Source organism: Equus quagga, chromosome 14 (assembly GCF_021613505.1).
Source record: "Equus quagga isolate Etosha38 chromosome 14, UCLA_HA_Equagga_1.0, whole genome shotgun sequence".
NCBI classification, from domain to species: domain Eukaryota; kingdom Metazoa; phylum Chordata; class Mammalia; order Perissodactyla; family Equidae; genus Equus; species Equus quagga.
In genome coordinates, this window is record NC_060280.1 from 93242287 (window position 1) to 93258163 (window position 15877).

Here is a 15877-nt window from a genome sequence, read left to right on the forward strand (position 1 = left end):
CAGCACGAAAACCCTCCCTGTGTCCGTTTTCTCCCTGGTGACTTGTCACGGTGTCGCTTCCTCCCACCAGAAGTGGGATGGAGGGCTGAGAGACTGAGAAGGAAAGAGAAGGCAACTAAGATCTTTCTAAAGAGTCCACCCCACACGCTGGAGGAAATCCCCCTGGAGCTTGTCCTGGCGGACGAAGGGGACAGTTCGCGTGTGTGACCTGGGAGATGGGCAGTGTGTCCTGAGAAACCCGTCATGGGCTCAGCTGGCTGAGCTGGCTGGCTGGCCACACTGACTCCAGACACTTGTCACCAGGCTGCCCGCGGCTGAGATCTCTCTAGTGTGGGGCGACACCGGCCACAGGCTCGGCTCCTTCGCCAGCCCAACCTCTGGGCGGAGGAGCCTGGCTGGGGGGCTGCGCCCCACGGGCCGTTCTGGTGACCTCCCTGCTCAGAAAGCCCCGATCTCGGTGTCCTGCCAGTGCCAGGTCAGTGCGGACACAGGGAGCCAAGGAACAAGGCGCACTCCCTCCAGCGAGCCGGGAGTGTGAGGGCAGAAGCAGCCCATGTCAGGGTCACCCCAGAGCCCCCTAGGCTGGCCTCGAGGGGCCCCAGGGGTCTGTGGGTGGGAGGAAACTTGCAGCCTGGCGTGGAAGCCCCCGCAGGAGGAGGTGGCCTCGAGCGATCTCTGAATTGAAGTCAGGTGTGTGATTTGGCGGCATGAAACCGGGGACAGCCGCTTCAGAGGACAGAGGTGAAGATGCTTGTGCTGGGCCTGAGAACACCCCACCATCAAGGTCCCCAACCACAAGCAGGAGGTGCCTGGGTGCCCCCCCAGAGCTGTCACTCTGCTGTCCCCAGATCCTGCCTCAGAAGCCCCGCTTCTGGACCCTCGCTGACTCAGGGACCCCACAGCGGGTTACAAGGTCACTGTCACAAGGAGGCAGCTGCTGACGACTAAATCAACTTACTCTTCCCAAAGCCTGGGAGGACGGCCTCTGTCTAGAGGGCCCGTATTCGGATTACAGGACTTTTACATCAAGAAACACAAAGGATCAAAGATCTGTTCGCCTTTGGTTGGTGGCCGACTGCATGTGGACGTAATGCCAAAGCTGGAACCCGCGGACTGGGGTGGCATGCGGCGAGAACCGGCCACTTCATGGGACGGGTCCCTTGTTCAGAGAGGCCTCGAGCGGTGGTCCTGGTTGGACCTCTGTTTCTTTCAGGATTCCTGACCCGCCTCACCGCCTCGCTGACCCCCGACCCCTGGCTCCTGGAGGGACAGGCTGTTTCCCCATGGGCTTCATCTGGGCCTGTCCCCTCGTCTCCACAGTCCACGAGCCACCTGCCTGCTCGGGTAGCAGCTCCCCGCAGCGTGTCCAGGCTGAGCCCTTACCCCTCCCGACAACCCCACACCCCTCGCCGTCTCCCCGGCTCATCCGGGCAGCGCCATCCTTCTGCGTGCTCTTCTTCGCTCCCCTCCTCCTCCCACGCCCCGCCTCCTGATCCTCCTTGACCTCACCTTCAGAACAATCCAGAATCATACCACTTCTCCCAGCTCCACCACCACTGCCACAGCCCCCACACCACCGTCTCTCCCTCCAGTGCCCCCATCGCACTCCAAGTAGAAGCCAGAGTCATGGAAACAGCCCACCAGGCCCTGCACGACCTGCCCCATCCCCTCCCTGCCCTCCCTCCTCCCTCTGCTCTAGCCACACAGGCCTCCTTGATGTTCTTCCCACACACCAGACACAGTCCTGCCACAGGGCCTTTGCACAGGCTGTGCCCTCTGCCTGAAACACTTCCCCATCCCCTCCCCCCTGCTCCTTCACGTCTTTATTCATTCATCACTCTCGGTGGCCTTTCCTGACACCTCACTGCCCCCCCAATTTAAAATTGCAGTTCCCCCTCCAGCCCCCTCCTCACTGGAGCTCCCAATCCCTTTTCTGGCTTTTCCTCCTAGCCCTTAACACCATCTCTCCGGTGTGCCAGTTCCTTCTTTGTCCTAGGTCTGTCCCCTCAGGAGGATGGAACTTCCGGCAGGTAGAGGGCTTTTGTCAGTTTCATCACGGTTGTGGCCCCAGCACCTGGACCAGGTGTCCTCTCTGAGTATCCGATGGATGGATGAAAGGGGTGTTCAGGGCTCAGCTCCGTCAACACCAGTGAAACCCCAGAGCTCAGAGGAGCCGCCGGGCAGCTATGGCCCCATGAGACTCTATCTACCTCGCCACCCGCCATCAGGAGCCAAAGGCACACACATTTGCCCCAAACAGTGGAAACCAATATCCTAAAGGACAGAGGGGGTGGGCGCGAGTCTGGCCTTCCTTCTCCCCCTCTGGTAATTAGGAGGACTGTGTCCCGGGGGCATGTGCCACCAGAGAGCCCGGAACCACCGGGGTGTTGGGTTTGGGGGTTTTTCCCTAAAAAGGAAGAATTTGATCCTCTTCATCAAGAAGAGGACAGTCCTGACAGATCAGAAAAGTGGATCAGTGGGTAGTTTTTCCCAAAAAGAGTTGTCTTTCTTCATGTTTGCTGTTGACGTAGAAATAGTGCCAGTGTCAGCAGACACGTGTCGCTGGGCGTGTAACGGATAACACTGGGCGCCCCTGCCGGCCCCGGTTCGTTTCCAGTCAGGGAGCCACCCTGCTCTGTCGTGTCGGGTGTCGCACTGCGTGATGCTGGCACGCTGGCAGCTGTGCCACTGGGATTTCAGATGCCAGCAGGGTCGCCCGTGGTGGACGGGTTTCAGCGGAGCTTCCAGACTCAGACAGACCAGAAAGAAGGACCTGGCACCCACTTCCGAAAAAATCGGCCATGAAAACTGTCTGCATAGCAGGAGAGCATGTCTGATAGAGCACGAGAAGATGAGAGGACGGCGCAGAACGAGCGGGCGGGATCCGCCCTGCTGTCCCCAGGGTCATCAGGGGTCGGAATCCGCTCGACGGCACTAACACATCGGCAAACACTACCCAGGGCAGAGTCTCCCAGCCCCCAAAGGTGCTCTTGTCCCACCTTGTCGCCTTGCGTGGAGGTCCCTGGGGCTGAGCAGCTTGCAGGGCCCCGGGGGCGCTGTGAGGGGGGGACAGACGGCACCTCGTGTTCGGTTCCGTTTTGCTAACATTTGATGTCAGACGCCCTGCCTGCCCTTGAGTGGCGCAAGCCCGCTGGTGACGTTTAGACCTTGGTCCTCATCCGGCTCCGGTCACTTTCACTTCCGGGTGACCCAGTGCCAACGAGAGAGGAAGTGTCCCCGGTGGTGCCTCTGGAGGCAGCTGGTGGTGTCAGTTCCCTCTCTGGTTCCTTGAAGTCAGGAGGACGTTGATGTCAATGTCAACATAACTACCCAAACAAAGGAGTCATTTTTAATTTAAACAACACGGGCGGTGGGGGCGCTAAGCCGTCATCCTTCCCGAACCTCTCTACAAATGAGCCAGTCGCATCCCAGTGGTGGGCGGGGGGTCCCCTCCATCTCTCAGGACCAGGTCCAGTGCCCCCTCAGTCCTCCGCCCACAGAGTCTGAGGACCCTCGTCATCACATGTCTCCTGCCCTTGAGACATCCGGCTCCTGCTGTCCCGGCTTCTCCCGCCCACGGAGGGCTCCCTAAGGCAGCGCCCTGGGCCCCCAGCCTCAACAGGCAGAGAGGAAGTGCTCCAGCTTCTGTGCTCGGAGCTCTCTGCTCCCCGAATGCTGGGGTCCCCTCTGCTCTTCGGGACCCCTTCTCTCGTCAGTGTCTCTTGAGGCATCTTTAAGGTCCTGGGGGTGCAGACATGGACAGACCCGGTTCCGCCTCTGTCCTCCTGGACCACTCATTCCAGTGGGGCGACAGCAGTAAATAACAAAATGCACACAGTCACTGATACGAAAGTGCCGTGAAAAACCTCGGGGCTCAAGGGGCCCACAGATACAGCCCTTCCTCACCTGGATCCTGACCCACCAAGATGAAAGGGGGGCAGACAGAGAACCCGTTATCCTGTTGTGGCTGGGACGTGCCTCGTGGCCACAGGGCAGTGGCTTCCTGAGCCCAAGGGGATGTCAGCACAGAGCAGAGCCGCGCACGCCCCCAGTGAGAAAGGGCCGTGCCGGCTGTGCTCCCCACGTTCTCCTTCCAGACTGTTCCAGCCTTTGGGTGGTCAGAGTGGCAGTGGCTGGGGGTGAGGAGGAGGATGCATCCCGGGGGGGTCAGAGGGCGGCGTCAAAATGATGAAGCTGTTTACTGACATCAAGATGGATGATTCGGCTCATAGCATCAGAGAGAGAGAGAGGTGAAGGGCAAGGGCCTTGGGCCCTGGGCCTTGATTCTGGGCCTGACACCACCCTCCTCCCCCTCAGCTCCTGCCCGTGGGCAGCGCCACGCGCAGTAAACCCCTCTGTGTGCATCCCCCCCCCCGGAGACCCCGTCCTCCACCCCTGGGTGCCACATTGACACGTCTGGTCCTAATCTCTGCCCTGAACGCCAGCCCAACGCTTAACGTCCTCCTCTCTACGGCAGAAGCCATCACCCCAGTCCCTGATGCCCAATGCCCACCTTTCTCTTAAAGGACCCTCTGCTCTCTCTGTCGGTCCCCCGGGTGCTGCTTCACCTGGATCTTTGACCTGGTCACCCACCTTCCTCCTGCTCATCCAGCGCCCCCCCACCCCTCACCCAGGCCCCAAGGATGAAATGAAGCAGGGTCAGGGGTTCGCCTTCAAATGGGCCAGGGTGGCCAGGAGACTCATGGATGGGGCTTAGATGGAATAAATGGGCCCCAGCGGGGGACTGTCGAAGCCGGAGGTGGTGGGGTTGTTGGACTCCGCTCTGTACCTCTGCACACGTTGGAACCTTTTCAGACTCAAACGATTTTTAGAAAGGAGACGCAGGCTGACGCCCCAGCTTGCACGCTACATCTGGTGGGGCCGCGGGGTTGCGTGGAGTGGGTGTGTGCGCCGGGCCGGGTGGGGGAACAGATTTTCCAGAGGAGACGTGCCCTCTAGTCTGGAAGGATGCGAGGGCTTGGGGACGAACATCCAGGACTGCAGAGGGAGTCAGCCAGCTGGGAAGGGCCCGGGCAGCCCCTCAGAGCTCTGGCCGTCCTGTCCCAGCCGTCGTCCTGGCCCCTGCCTTTCTCCACAGCCTGCTCGCGGTTGAGGCCTTTTGTATGAGGGCGGCAGGCTCTGAGGCCCTCTCCTTGGGGTTCCAGGCGGCCTCCTTCTGCGCCTGCCCGGCGTGGGCACCTGGCTCTCCATGTGCACGGCCCACATGGTCACTCTGACTCGATGCTGACCTCGGGGGCAGCGACTTCGGCTCAGATTCTCCCAGCCTGCCTTGTGGCCTGAGCACAAAAGCGGGCACGTCAGCTTTTGAGTGTCTTATTCAGATTCAAGTAGATGCTCGCCCGTCTCTGTCACTTACCAGTGCGTCATTCAGAGCACAGCACTGAGGGTCCATCAAATTCACTCGAATCTTCCTCCTTTTCTTGGCATCAGAATTTATCTCCATCCCCGTAGGTTTCAGAGCCATTTGGTGCTTAAACGGTGCGTGGGGTGTGTGGGTGTTGAAATGATTGTGTAGACAGGACTCTAAGAGGTCTTGATCCCATGCAGATTTTTCTCAATTAAGTCAAGGAACCTGAAAACCAGGCTGAATAAATAAACGAGTGTAAAGAAGCTAGGAATTAACGTGCCCGGAATCTCTTGAACCCACATCCATGATGGTGGAGACGAATTTCCTCGTCATACAGTGGAGGGAAGGCATGTGACTCTCTTAAAGAGTCCCTGTTAGCATCGTGGCAGTTTTGGGGGGATTTCCACAAACGCAGTGTGTCTCTCTCTACCCAGCTGCAGTGGCTCTTGGACAATTACGAAACGGCCGAGGGCGTGAGTCTCCCCAGAAGCTCCCTCTACAACCATTACCTCCGGCACTGCCAGGAGCACAAGCTGGACCCCGTGAACGCCGCCTCCTTCGGGAAGCTCATCCGCTCCGTGTTTATGGGCCTGCGGACGCGGCGGCTGGGCACCAGGTGGGTACAGGGGAGCGTCCCACGGCCCCCTCTTCCTTCAGACGGAAAGCGAGCTTCTGGAGAACGGGGGGGCTTCCTCCTCGTGCCCACGCGTCCTGACTCACACGTCTGGGCGAATATGGGTTGTTCTGGGTTGACGGCAGCCTCGGCCTGGCTGGGGCCGAGGTCTTGGCTGTGGTCTCGTCTTCTCCCACTGACGGGACACGGGGGTTCGCTTTTGCTCTCTCTCTTCGCTTGAAATTTTCCCAAATAACAGGTTTTTTAGAAAGCTGCCTCTGGATTGTCTTGTCGAGTTGGATTTACGGGTTCTTGATTTCCTGCCGTGCCTAGACTCATCCACACGGCCCGCCCTTGGCCTACGGCAGCCTGGGCCTGTCAGGCGTCTAACTGATCACAGGCAACGTGCAAATGCCACTCTCACTGGAGAAAACGCCGCGCTTTGTTGAAAGCGGGTGGCCCTGAGCGCCCAGGAGGCCGTTTCTCGTCATGGCTGTGATCGGAGGCAGGCCAGGCTCCATGAAGTCGTGCACACACAGGCTGTCAGGGTTCACTCGCACATCTCAGAAGCGGGCATCCTGGCCAACTTCAAATGACAGGAGCGCCACGAGAGTGCACACGTCTCTTGTCCTCCGCCACCTCTGGATCCTTAACAGAGAGCATCCTTACGGAACGTGAATGGAGAGAGGAGGAAGGGAATGGAGGAGGAAGGAAAGGGAGACCCCGGCCTCTGGGGACCCGGCCACCTGCCTTTGGGGCCACCACCTTCGGACTGTCCTGGATGCTGGCCTCAGGACGCAGGCTGGTCTCTCCCACTTTCCCTCCTTCTACCACCAGCCCAGCTCCTACCGCGTCTAGAAAGGGCCCGGGCTCCTCGCTCGTCCGTACTGCCAGCTCAGAGAATCAGCGGCGCCCAAGCTGGGATGTCCGGACAGCGGCATGTCTGTCTGTCCGGCTTCTCTCCCGAGGAGCCGCCTCTGATCTGCTTTCTTAACTAAATTGTTTAAAGTCCTTAGATCATCAGTAACGTTTCGCAAACTCTGCCATTTCTAAATCACGTTATCGGAGGATTGAAGGAGGAGGGGGGCGAGATCATCCTCACCATCATCATCCTTAGGCCCTCCTGGGTTAAGCAAAGCTGCACTGGTTTTCTCCCTGCAGGACTTCTCAGGGCCTTTATGTACAAAATGCAAAATGGGAATCTCCCAGAGGGGAGAGTGTGTGCAGAACTTCCTAAAGCTCTCTGATCCTGGGACAGCCCGTGGATATCTCCCCACAGTGCAGGGGACACTGAAGCCGAACGCTCCAAGGGCCAAGGCAGAGCCGCTGTCCTGGCGTTCAGGACGGCCGCAGACAGCTGACCCCGGGGTGTTTGGTTTCCAGGGGCAACTCCAAGTACCATTACTACGGGATCCGTCTCAAGCCAGACTCGCCCCTGAACCGGCTGCAGGAGGACACCCAGTACATGGCCATGCGCCAGCAACCCATGCACCAGAAGCCCAGGTGGGTGACCCGGCCCGAGGCAGCCTGGGGACCAAGGGGGCGTGGGTGGTTTCACTGCGGAGGACGTGATGCTCCGTGACATGAGCCAGACACAGAAGGACACATGCCATGTGGTCCACTCACAGGAGGTCCCCAGAGGAGCCACATCCACAGAGACAGAAAGTGGATGGGGGGCCAGGGCCTGGGGGAGGGGTGGGAGTCAGTGTTTCATGGGGACAGAGCTTCAGTTTGGGGAGATGGAAAGTTCTGGAGACGGATGGTGGGGATGGTGGCACAACCACGTGAATGAGCTTCATGCCGCTGAGCTGTGCCCTTAAAGTGGTTACAATGGTCAATTTTGTGTTATGTGTATCTGACCACAGTTTTTGAAAACTTACACACACACGTACACACACACACCCACCAAACTGAATCCCGCTCAGCCCTCCCTCTGCCCCTTGGGGCCCTTCTGGGCCATGCTGCTGGGGCCTCATGGAGGCACACGTGTCGCCTGCCCAGGTACCGGCCAGCCCAGAAGACGGACAGCCTTGGCGAGAGCGGCTCGCACGGCAGCCTGCACAGCACGCCCGAGCAGGCCATGGCCGCCCAGAGCCAGCACCACCAGCAGTACATAGGTGAGCCCCCGCTCAGGGCCCGCTGTCTGAGGTTGGCTCGGCTCTTCTGGGGGGTCGCGGGTGTCGGCACCAGCAGCATCCCAAGGCTGCCTTAAACCGTTTTCTTGTAGGACACCTTGTCTGTTACACAGAAAGTTCTGGATCAGCCTCCTTTGTGGCAGGACTGAGATTTTAGAATAAACAGCATATGCCCCTAAGATTAATGTGTGAAGTGACCCTCAGAAAAATTGGTCAATAAAATGAAACGCCCATCAGAAGGAAGACTAGATGTCGTATTTTCAAACCTGTCGGCTCGGGGGCAGCAGTGGGATTGGCTGGCCCCCCGGGTTCTTGTCTGGAGCATTCTGGATGCTCGGCTCTCGCTCAGCTGCCTCCATGCCCTCCTGGTCCCCTGGAGCTGCGTGGGAGAGAGAGTCCCTGCCCAGCTGGCACCTGCCCCTTGGGACAGCCCAGGGATGCTCGCTGGGGTCCTGGTCACTAGGCTCACTCACGTGCACTGAAGACGCTGGGCGGCCTTCGTGGATTTTGAGTGCATTCTTTGAGAATACAGCCCTCCCGTGTTGGGTCCCCTGGGAGGTCCCCACGGACGGCCCCGCCCGAGATGCGCTGCCCCGGCCGCCCCCACCCGGGCTGGGGTGATGGGAGCACTCGCCGTGTGCAGGGCGCTGGCCTCAGTGCTTCCTCTGTATCCACATCTCACATCGCAGGGAGGTGACAATGAGGAAACCGAAGCTTACACATGTTGTGTGGCCGAGGGGGAGCCAGGACTCAGCCCCTTCGCTGTCGGGTGACTGCACCCACGTGCCCGGCAGCGTCCCCCAGCCCCCCCGCTGTGTGCAGCCCCCCGTGGCTCTAACTCCGCCCTCGTCCTTCCCCAGATGTCTCCCACGTCTTCCCCGAGTTCCCGGCGCCCGACCTGGGCAGCGTCCTGCTGCACGAGAGCATCACACTGCATGACGTCAAGGCCCTGCAGCTGGCCTACCGGCGCCACTGCGAGGTGACCGCCCCTCCCTGCACAGCGGCCCGGGAGACCCCGAGCCTGGGCCTGGGCTTCCCTGGGCGTCTCGGGGCCCCCAGTGCCCGGACACAGAGCCGAGTGCGCCTCCCCAGGCGGGCGCTCACACTCACCCGTCCACGCCCAGGACACCAAGCCTCAGACGTCCCTGGGTGTCCCGGGCGACACTGAGCCGACAGGCGTGGCCCCCTCCTTCTCTAGCCCGGGAGCCAACACAATTTCTGCCCTCTGAACCCTGAACCTTGGCCCCTCCATCCCCCCCTTGTGGTCCCTCTGGGTTTAAAAGGCCCCACGCGCGTGTCGAAAGGCCGTCTTTCCCTAGGCCACTTTAGATGTCGTCATGAACCTGCAGTTCCACTACATCGAGAAGCTCTGGCTGTCCTTCTGGAATTCTAAAGGCTCGTCCGGCGACGGCCCCGCCTCCCTCCCAGCCAGGTGACTGCCCGCCGTCCCCCTAGACAGGCCCCGCCGCTCAGAACCCGAGCTTAACCTGCAGGCTGTCGCCCGTGACACCCACACTGCGACGCCAGACAAACAGGCCAACTCTGCCGGGATTGGCGCCCCGACCCCCTCATGCGGGGATGTGGTTTTATACTTCTGAATGAAGATCGAAATTGTAGTGACCAGTCACCTGTTGGAAAACGGGGGGTTTTAGAGGTGATCATGTGCGACCCCAAGTAGCGGCCACAGGCGGGGTGGGGACAGCGGGGACCAGGGAGCGCCTGCCCCGAGGGTTTTCCCACCCTTTGCCCGGGCGCGGTCCCACAGCGTCGTGCCTGGCTATTGTGACCGGGCCGTCCTCCCGCTCCCCAGGCCTCGGCCGGGGGGGCCAGACGCCAGGCCAAGCTCACCGTCTCCCCTGTTCCCCAACAGTGACGAAGAACCCGAAGGCGCCGTCCTCCCGAAGGACAAGCTGGTGTCCCTGTGTAAATGCGACCCCATCCTCAAGTGGATGAGGAACTGCGATCACATCCTGTACCAGGCGCTGGTGGAGATCCTCATTCCCGATGTGCTGCGGCCGGTGCCCAGTAAGCCGCCGCCCCGTGCCCCTTCCCTGGTGGGGCCCGCTCAACGCGGGTGCGGAGAGTCCAAAACGAGGGCAGCAGCTTGGTCGCCCCAGAGGCTGTGGCTCTGGCCTGCGGGTTTTCCTTGTTACTGACCCAGAAAGAGGGCGAGGGGAGGGCGGCCCGCCCTCAGGTCACACCCCCACACAACCACCCCACCGGCTGGGCTCCAGGCTTCACGGGCTACGCCGCTGCCTGCGCTGGGCGGTGCCGGGTGACACCCCCTCTCCCAGTTCCTCCTGGGCCCTGGATGTCCCCAGAGGGCAGGGCCGTGGTCACGGGACAGCCCTCCCCCTGCCTGTGGCACCTGCTGAAAACCTCAGGGATGGGCTGAACCGGGTTCTAACCAGCTTCCCGGGTGGATCAGACACTGTGCTCAGCTTCCTCCTCGGTGGAGACGCTTCAGCATCAAAGGGTGGATTTCATGGACTTTGCTCCAAATCCCAGCATGCTTAATTGAGGAAAGAAGAAAAATGGAACCGTGTGCCTTGATGGCTACACCCGTGTGGCGCTGACATGTGCCATGGGGACCTTCCCAGGGGGGTCTGTCCCCCAAGCTTTGGGGACCCCGCACCGGCCCCCCAGCCTGCATGGCCTCCAGTGGCGATGACAACGTCCTCCACCAGGGCGCGCCAGCCCCTTACACACAGGCTCCCCGGGCTCGCAGTATCCTGACAGCTCCTGGGGAAGCAGCAGTGCCCCGGGTGGAGGATGAGGAAGCCACGCACTGAGGCCTCGCTCCTAATAAATGACTGTCGCGGGCGCCACGGGTTCCACCAGGCGGGTGCCTGTCAGCCCTGGGGAAAGCTCGGTCTCCTTAATGAACGCGTCTGCTGCTTCTGTGCCACAAAAAGGGGAGCAGCAAAACTATGGCATTTCTCCCGGGCCTCGCCTGCCCGAAACTGCTCAGCCCCCTCGGCACGGCTGACATTAGACCCGGGTCATCTCCGGGGGGGGCCGCCCTGGGCGCTGAGAGGGCTGAGCAGCAGCCCTGGCCCCACCCACGTGATGCCAGGAGCTCCCCCAGTGTGACAGCCGCAGACGTCCCCTGGGGGCAGGATCGCCCCTGGTAAGCAGCACCAGCGTAGACACACAGATGACAGGGAGCAAGGGCACTGGCCGGCCCGAGTTCCCCCAGCGCCTCCCTCCCTGAGTGTCCTGCCTTCTCGCTCGTCCGGGGCCTGCGCAGTCGTCTCTTTCTCTGTGTTGCTTGTCCTTCAGGGCTGTCACTTTCATTGCATCTGTACCTCTGGCCCCTGATGCTGATCCCGACAGGCACCACTGCCTTCCTCCGCGTTAATATCGCATCTGTGTCTCCCAGGCACCTTGACACAGGCGATCCGAAACTTTGCCAAGAGCTTGGAAGGCTGGTTGACAAACGCCATGAGCGACTTCCCACAGCAGGTCATCCAGACCAAGGTAACTGCCGCGCTGCGAGTCCCTCTGTCGGGGAGCTGAGGACCGCGGGGCCCAGAGCACGCAGGCGGCCCCGTGCATCCTGAGGGTCAGTGGTCCCGCCAGGAAGCCCGAGGATGCTGCTGATGCAGGACAGGTGCTGGCAGGGAAGGCACGACAGCAGGCGCCATTCGCTGTGATCCACCCGGGTCGATTCTGAACAGATGGAATGTTCCTATGCTCATCACCCTTGTTACAGTAGCATTGGCCACAATTCAGAATTTAAAATGCGGCGGCGTGGGCCTACATGCGGAAAAGAGAATGAGGGTCCACCACCCTCAGGAGGGCCTCCCAGAGCTGCTGTGTGCAGACAGGGCCCGATTCTGGGCATCTGGTCTGCGGCCTACAGTCTGGAGCTGATCTGTTGGGCCAGCAATTCTCAAACTTCAGGGCAGATAAGAATGGCCTGGTAGTTGTCAAAAAGGACAGATGCCCAGGGGCCTGGTGGTTGAGTTCGCTGCGCTCTGCTCTTTCGGCCCAGGTTTGATCCCCAGGTGTGAGCCTACATCACTCGAGAGTGGCCATGCTGTGGCAGTGACCCACATACAAAATAGAGGAAGATTGGCACAGATGTTAGCTCAGGGACAATCTTCCTCAGCAAAAAAAAAAAAAAAAAAAAAGTGCAGATTCCCAGGCCACACCCCCCCAGTCTGATCCAGTGCCCAGGAATCTGTATTTTCACTGACCTCTCCAGACAGCCAAAGGAATTCTAGAAGCAGGGACATAATCATGCTGTCCCCAATTCTGACCTACCCACCGGTGCTGCGGCGTCTGCTCTAGATGCCACGTGAGGCGCTGGTGACTCTGTGCCCCTCGCTGATGCTCAGTCTCCAGGTCCTTGAGGCTGTCGGGGGGTGGGTCCCTGTCCCCTGCTTGAATGGCTCCTTCCTGCACTCACCCGGCGTGCCGCCCTCGGTGCAGGTTGGCGTGGTCAGCGCCTTCGCCCAGACGCTGCGCCGCTACACGTCGCTCAACCACCTGGCGCAGGCGGCACGCGCGGTGCTGCAGAACACTTCCCAGATCAGCCAGATGCTCAGCGACCTCAACCGCGTGGACTTCGCCAACGTGCAGGTGGCCTCCCCCGGGCGGGTCCCCAAGGCCTGGGACGGGGCTCAGGGGAGCGGGCCACAGAGCAGGGATGGCGTGCGTGTGACCCCCAGCCCCCCGATCTAGCTTTCCACCCTCTCGAGAAAGACACAAACCCACAGGATTCAGCCCACAGCAAAGCCCGGTGCCTCGCCCGGCCTGGCACATGTCTCTGTTGCATGAAACGGGTTTGGGGTGGAGCCTTCTGTGGCACACCCAGGGACACAGGGACCCAGGGACCCAGACCTCTGCTCCGTGATCTCTCAGGTCCCCCTGGCATCCAGGTTCTGGGACGGATGCTTGGTTCATTTTCTTTAAAAAACTATCTTCCTGTCGCCATCTTCACGGGCTTAGGACGACGCAGGCCAAAGGCGAATGGATCCTGCTGCTGTGTTTACACCCAGTTCAGGCCCCGAGTTTATCCAGCAAATAAACAAACACGTTTAGAAGAGTGAACACTTCAAAATAAAGCAACACAAAGGCCTGGGGGGGTCTGAGCCTTGGATGTGGGGAGCCTGGATCTCGGTCCCTAGAAGAGGGGGCAGCTGCCCTTTGTGCCCTGTGGAGTGGGGACAGCTGTGCTCAGCGCAGCTGGCGGAGGCCAAGGGCGGGAAGGCGTGTGCGCCCGGCATGGTGTCCGGCCTGGAGCTGGTGCCAGGCGAGGGCGTCCCTGGGCACCCCACCCTGGGCGGTGGGCGGGGGGGGGGGGGGGGGGGGGGCTGTCGCTGTCCTCGGTGCTGACCCGCCGCGCCCCGCAGGAGCAAGCGTCGTGGGTGTGCCAGTGCGAGGAGAGCGTGGTGCAGCGGCTGGAGCAGGACTTCAAGCTGACCCTCCAGCAGCAGAGCTCCCTGGACCAATGGGCCAGCTGGCTGGACAACGTGGTCACCCAGGTCCTGAAGCAGCACGCGGGCAGCCCCAGCTTCCCCAAGGCCGCCCGGCAGTTCCTGCTCAAGTGGTCCTTTTACAGGTGAGGCCCCGCCTGAGCGTCGAGAACTCCTGGGAGGGTGGGCGGGGCGCCAGAGGTCGTCCCACCTGCTCAGCAGACCGGGGACGGTGGCCGAAGCCCCAAACGAAGGCGCCACCTGTGGGCCTCATCCTGGCGGGCGAGTTCCCCAGGGCCTAGAGGCCCCCCATGGCCTAAAACCAAGTGGAGGCTTCCAGGGGCAGAAATCGTCATCCTGCGGCCTTCTGGAAAAGTGTGGCAGCTCAAGGGCATGCGTTTATTTCTGCTCCCTCGCAAAACCCACAAAGGGATGGTGAAGGAAGTTTCTAGAAGGCATAAACCCCCAAGGACAGAGAGAACAGGAGCGCAGATGGTGGCAGATGGGAGATGAGAACACGAGTTTGGGAGATAGAGCGAGGTGGTCAGCACAGACGGGGAGCCAGACCGGAAGGAACAGTCAGGCCTCTGTTCATGCACTGCCAAGAGTGAGCAGGAGGACAGGCTCCCATGTCCCCATGGAGAGGCACCAGGCAAGGGTCAGGTGGATCAGGTGTATAGAGCTAAAAATCACGTATGTAAATGTGTTATAATGAATCATCGTTGTAGCCAGCGCTGGGGGTCTGGTGGTTAAGATTCGGTGCCCTCGCTGCCCTGGCCCGGGTTCGTGTCCTGGTCAGGGACCCACATCACCCGTCTGTCGGTTGTCACACTGTTGGTGGCTGCGTGTTGCTTTGATGCTGAAAATGCTGCCACCAGGATTTCAGATACCAGCAGGGTCCCCCGTGGTGGACGGGTTTCAGCGGAGCTTCCAGACTCAGACAGACCAGGAAGAAGGACCTGGCCACCCAATTCTGAGGAAATTGGCCGCAAAAACACTGTGAATAGCAGGAGAGCGTGTCTCATAGAGCGCGAGAAGACGAGACGATGGCGCAGAAAGACCGGGCAGGGTTCCGCTCTGCTGTCCACGGGGTTGCTAGGAGGCACAATCAACTTGACAGCACTGACAACCACCATAATTATATATAAATGCATAGATAATTATTATACATTAATATATAGAGATTTCTTTCAAGGAACTAGCTCACGTGATTGTGGGGGCCCGCAAGTCTGAAGTCTGTGGGGCAGCCTGGCAGCTGGAGACCTTCAGGCAGGAGCTGATGCTGCTGTCCCCAGTGGCATTTCTTCTTCCTCAGAGAAACCTCAGTTTTGCTCTGAAGGCCTTTCAACTGATTAGACGAGGCCCACCCATGGTATCAAGGGTCATCTTTACTTAAAGTCAACGGCTGGTAGATGTGAACCACACCTACAGAACACCTTCAAGCAACACCTAGACCAGTGTTTGAGTGAACGACTGGTATGATGGCCCAACTGAGAGAAAAAAATATGGAGAAAGAAAGGAAAATGTGTGAGAGAGAAACCATGAAAGAAAAACATGAGAGACAGAAAAACAAATTAAAAGATTTGATCCAGAAAGTTTGATATCCTGCCGTTGAGAATTTTAGGAGAGGGGCCAGCCCAGTGGCATAGCAGTTAAGATTGCGTGCTCTGCTTTGGTGCCCCAGGGTTCACCAGTTTGGATCCCAGGCACGGACCTATGCACCACTCATCAAGCCATGCTGTGGCAGGAGCCTACATATAAAGTAGAGGAAGATGGGCATGGATGTTAGCTCAGGGCCACTCTTCCTTAGCAAAAAAGAGGAGAATTGGCAGCAGATGTTAGCTCAGGGCTAATCTTCCTCAAAAAAGAAAAAAGAATTTTGAGAGAGAGAAAATAGTGCGAATGAATATAATAAAACATAATCAAGAAACGATCTCGGAACTAAGGGCGCAAGTTCCGACTGGAACAGCTGCCAGGTTCCCAGCACAGCGAATGAGAGCGTCCCCGCGGGGCCTCCGTGTGAGATTCAGAGAACTAGGGGCGAAGGGCCATCATAAGGGCTTCCAGAGAGACAGCAGCAGGTGACGCTGACAGGCTAGGGACCCGGACAGCGTCAGACTTCTGGACAAGAAGGCAGAACCTAGAAGACAGGGCGCCATGTCTTCAGAATCCTGAAAGGTGACATTTCCGAGCTCACCCGTGCAGACACCGAGCCACGAGCCCTTTGGAGGACCCCAAGGTCCTAAGGTGGCCGTGGAGAAGCTCTGGAAAAGCTACTTTGAGCAGAGGCATCCCTCCAGGCCAGCACCGAGCTGGGCGGGCCGAGCGGGCCATGGTG

At 59.8% G+C, this 15877-nt stretch overlaps 1 protein-coding gene across 3 annotated transcripts in view; it reads left to right on the forward strand.

Annotated features, from left to right (window-relative positions):
• Positions 1-15877, forward strand: part of RFX2 (regulatory factor X2) — a 91407-nt gene that overhangs the window by 71920 nt on the left and 3610 nt on the right. For 2 of the 3 annotated variants that reach the window (XM_046685632.1, XM_046685634.1), the window contains 9 exons: positions 5803-5984; positions 7365-7484; positions 7983-8098; positions 8977-9095; positions 9436-9548; positions 9987-10141; positions 11499-11596; positions 12554-12703; positions 13477-13685. In XM_046685632.1, the coding sequence (XP_046541588.1) occupies positions 5803-5984; positions 7365-7484; positions 7983-8098; positions 8977-9095; positions 9436-9548; positions 9987-10141; positions 11499-11596; positions 12554-12703; positions 13477-13685 (1262 nt within the window). The remainder of the gene's footprint in view (positions 1-5802; positions 5985-7364; positions 7485-7982; positions 8099-8976; positions 9096-9435; positions 9549-9986; positions 10142-11498; positions 11597-12553; positions 12704-13476; positions 13686-15877) is intronic. The other variant, XM_046685633.1, reaches the window with a different exon arrangement.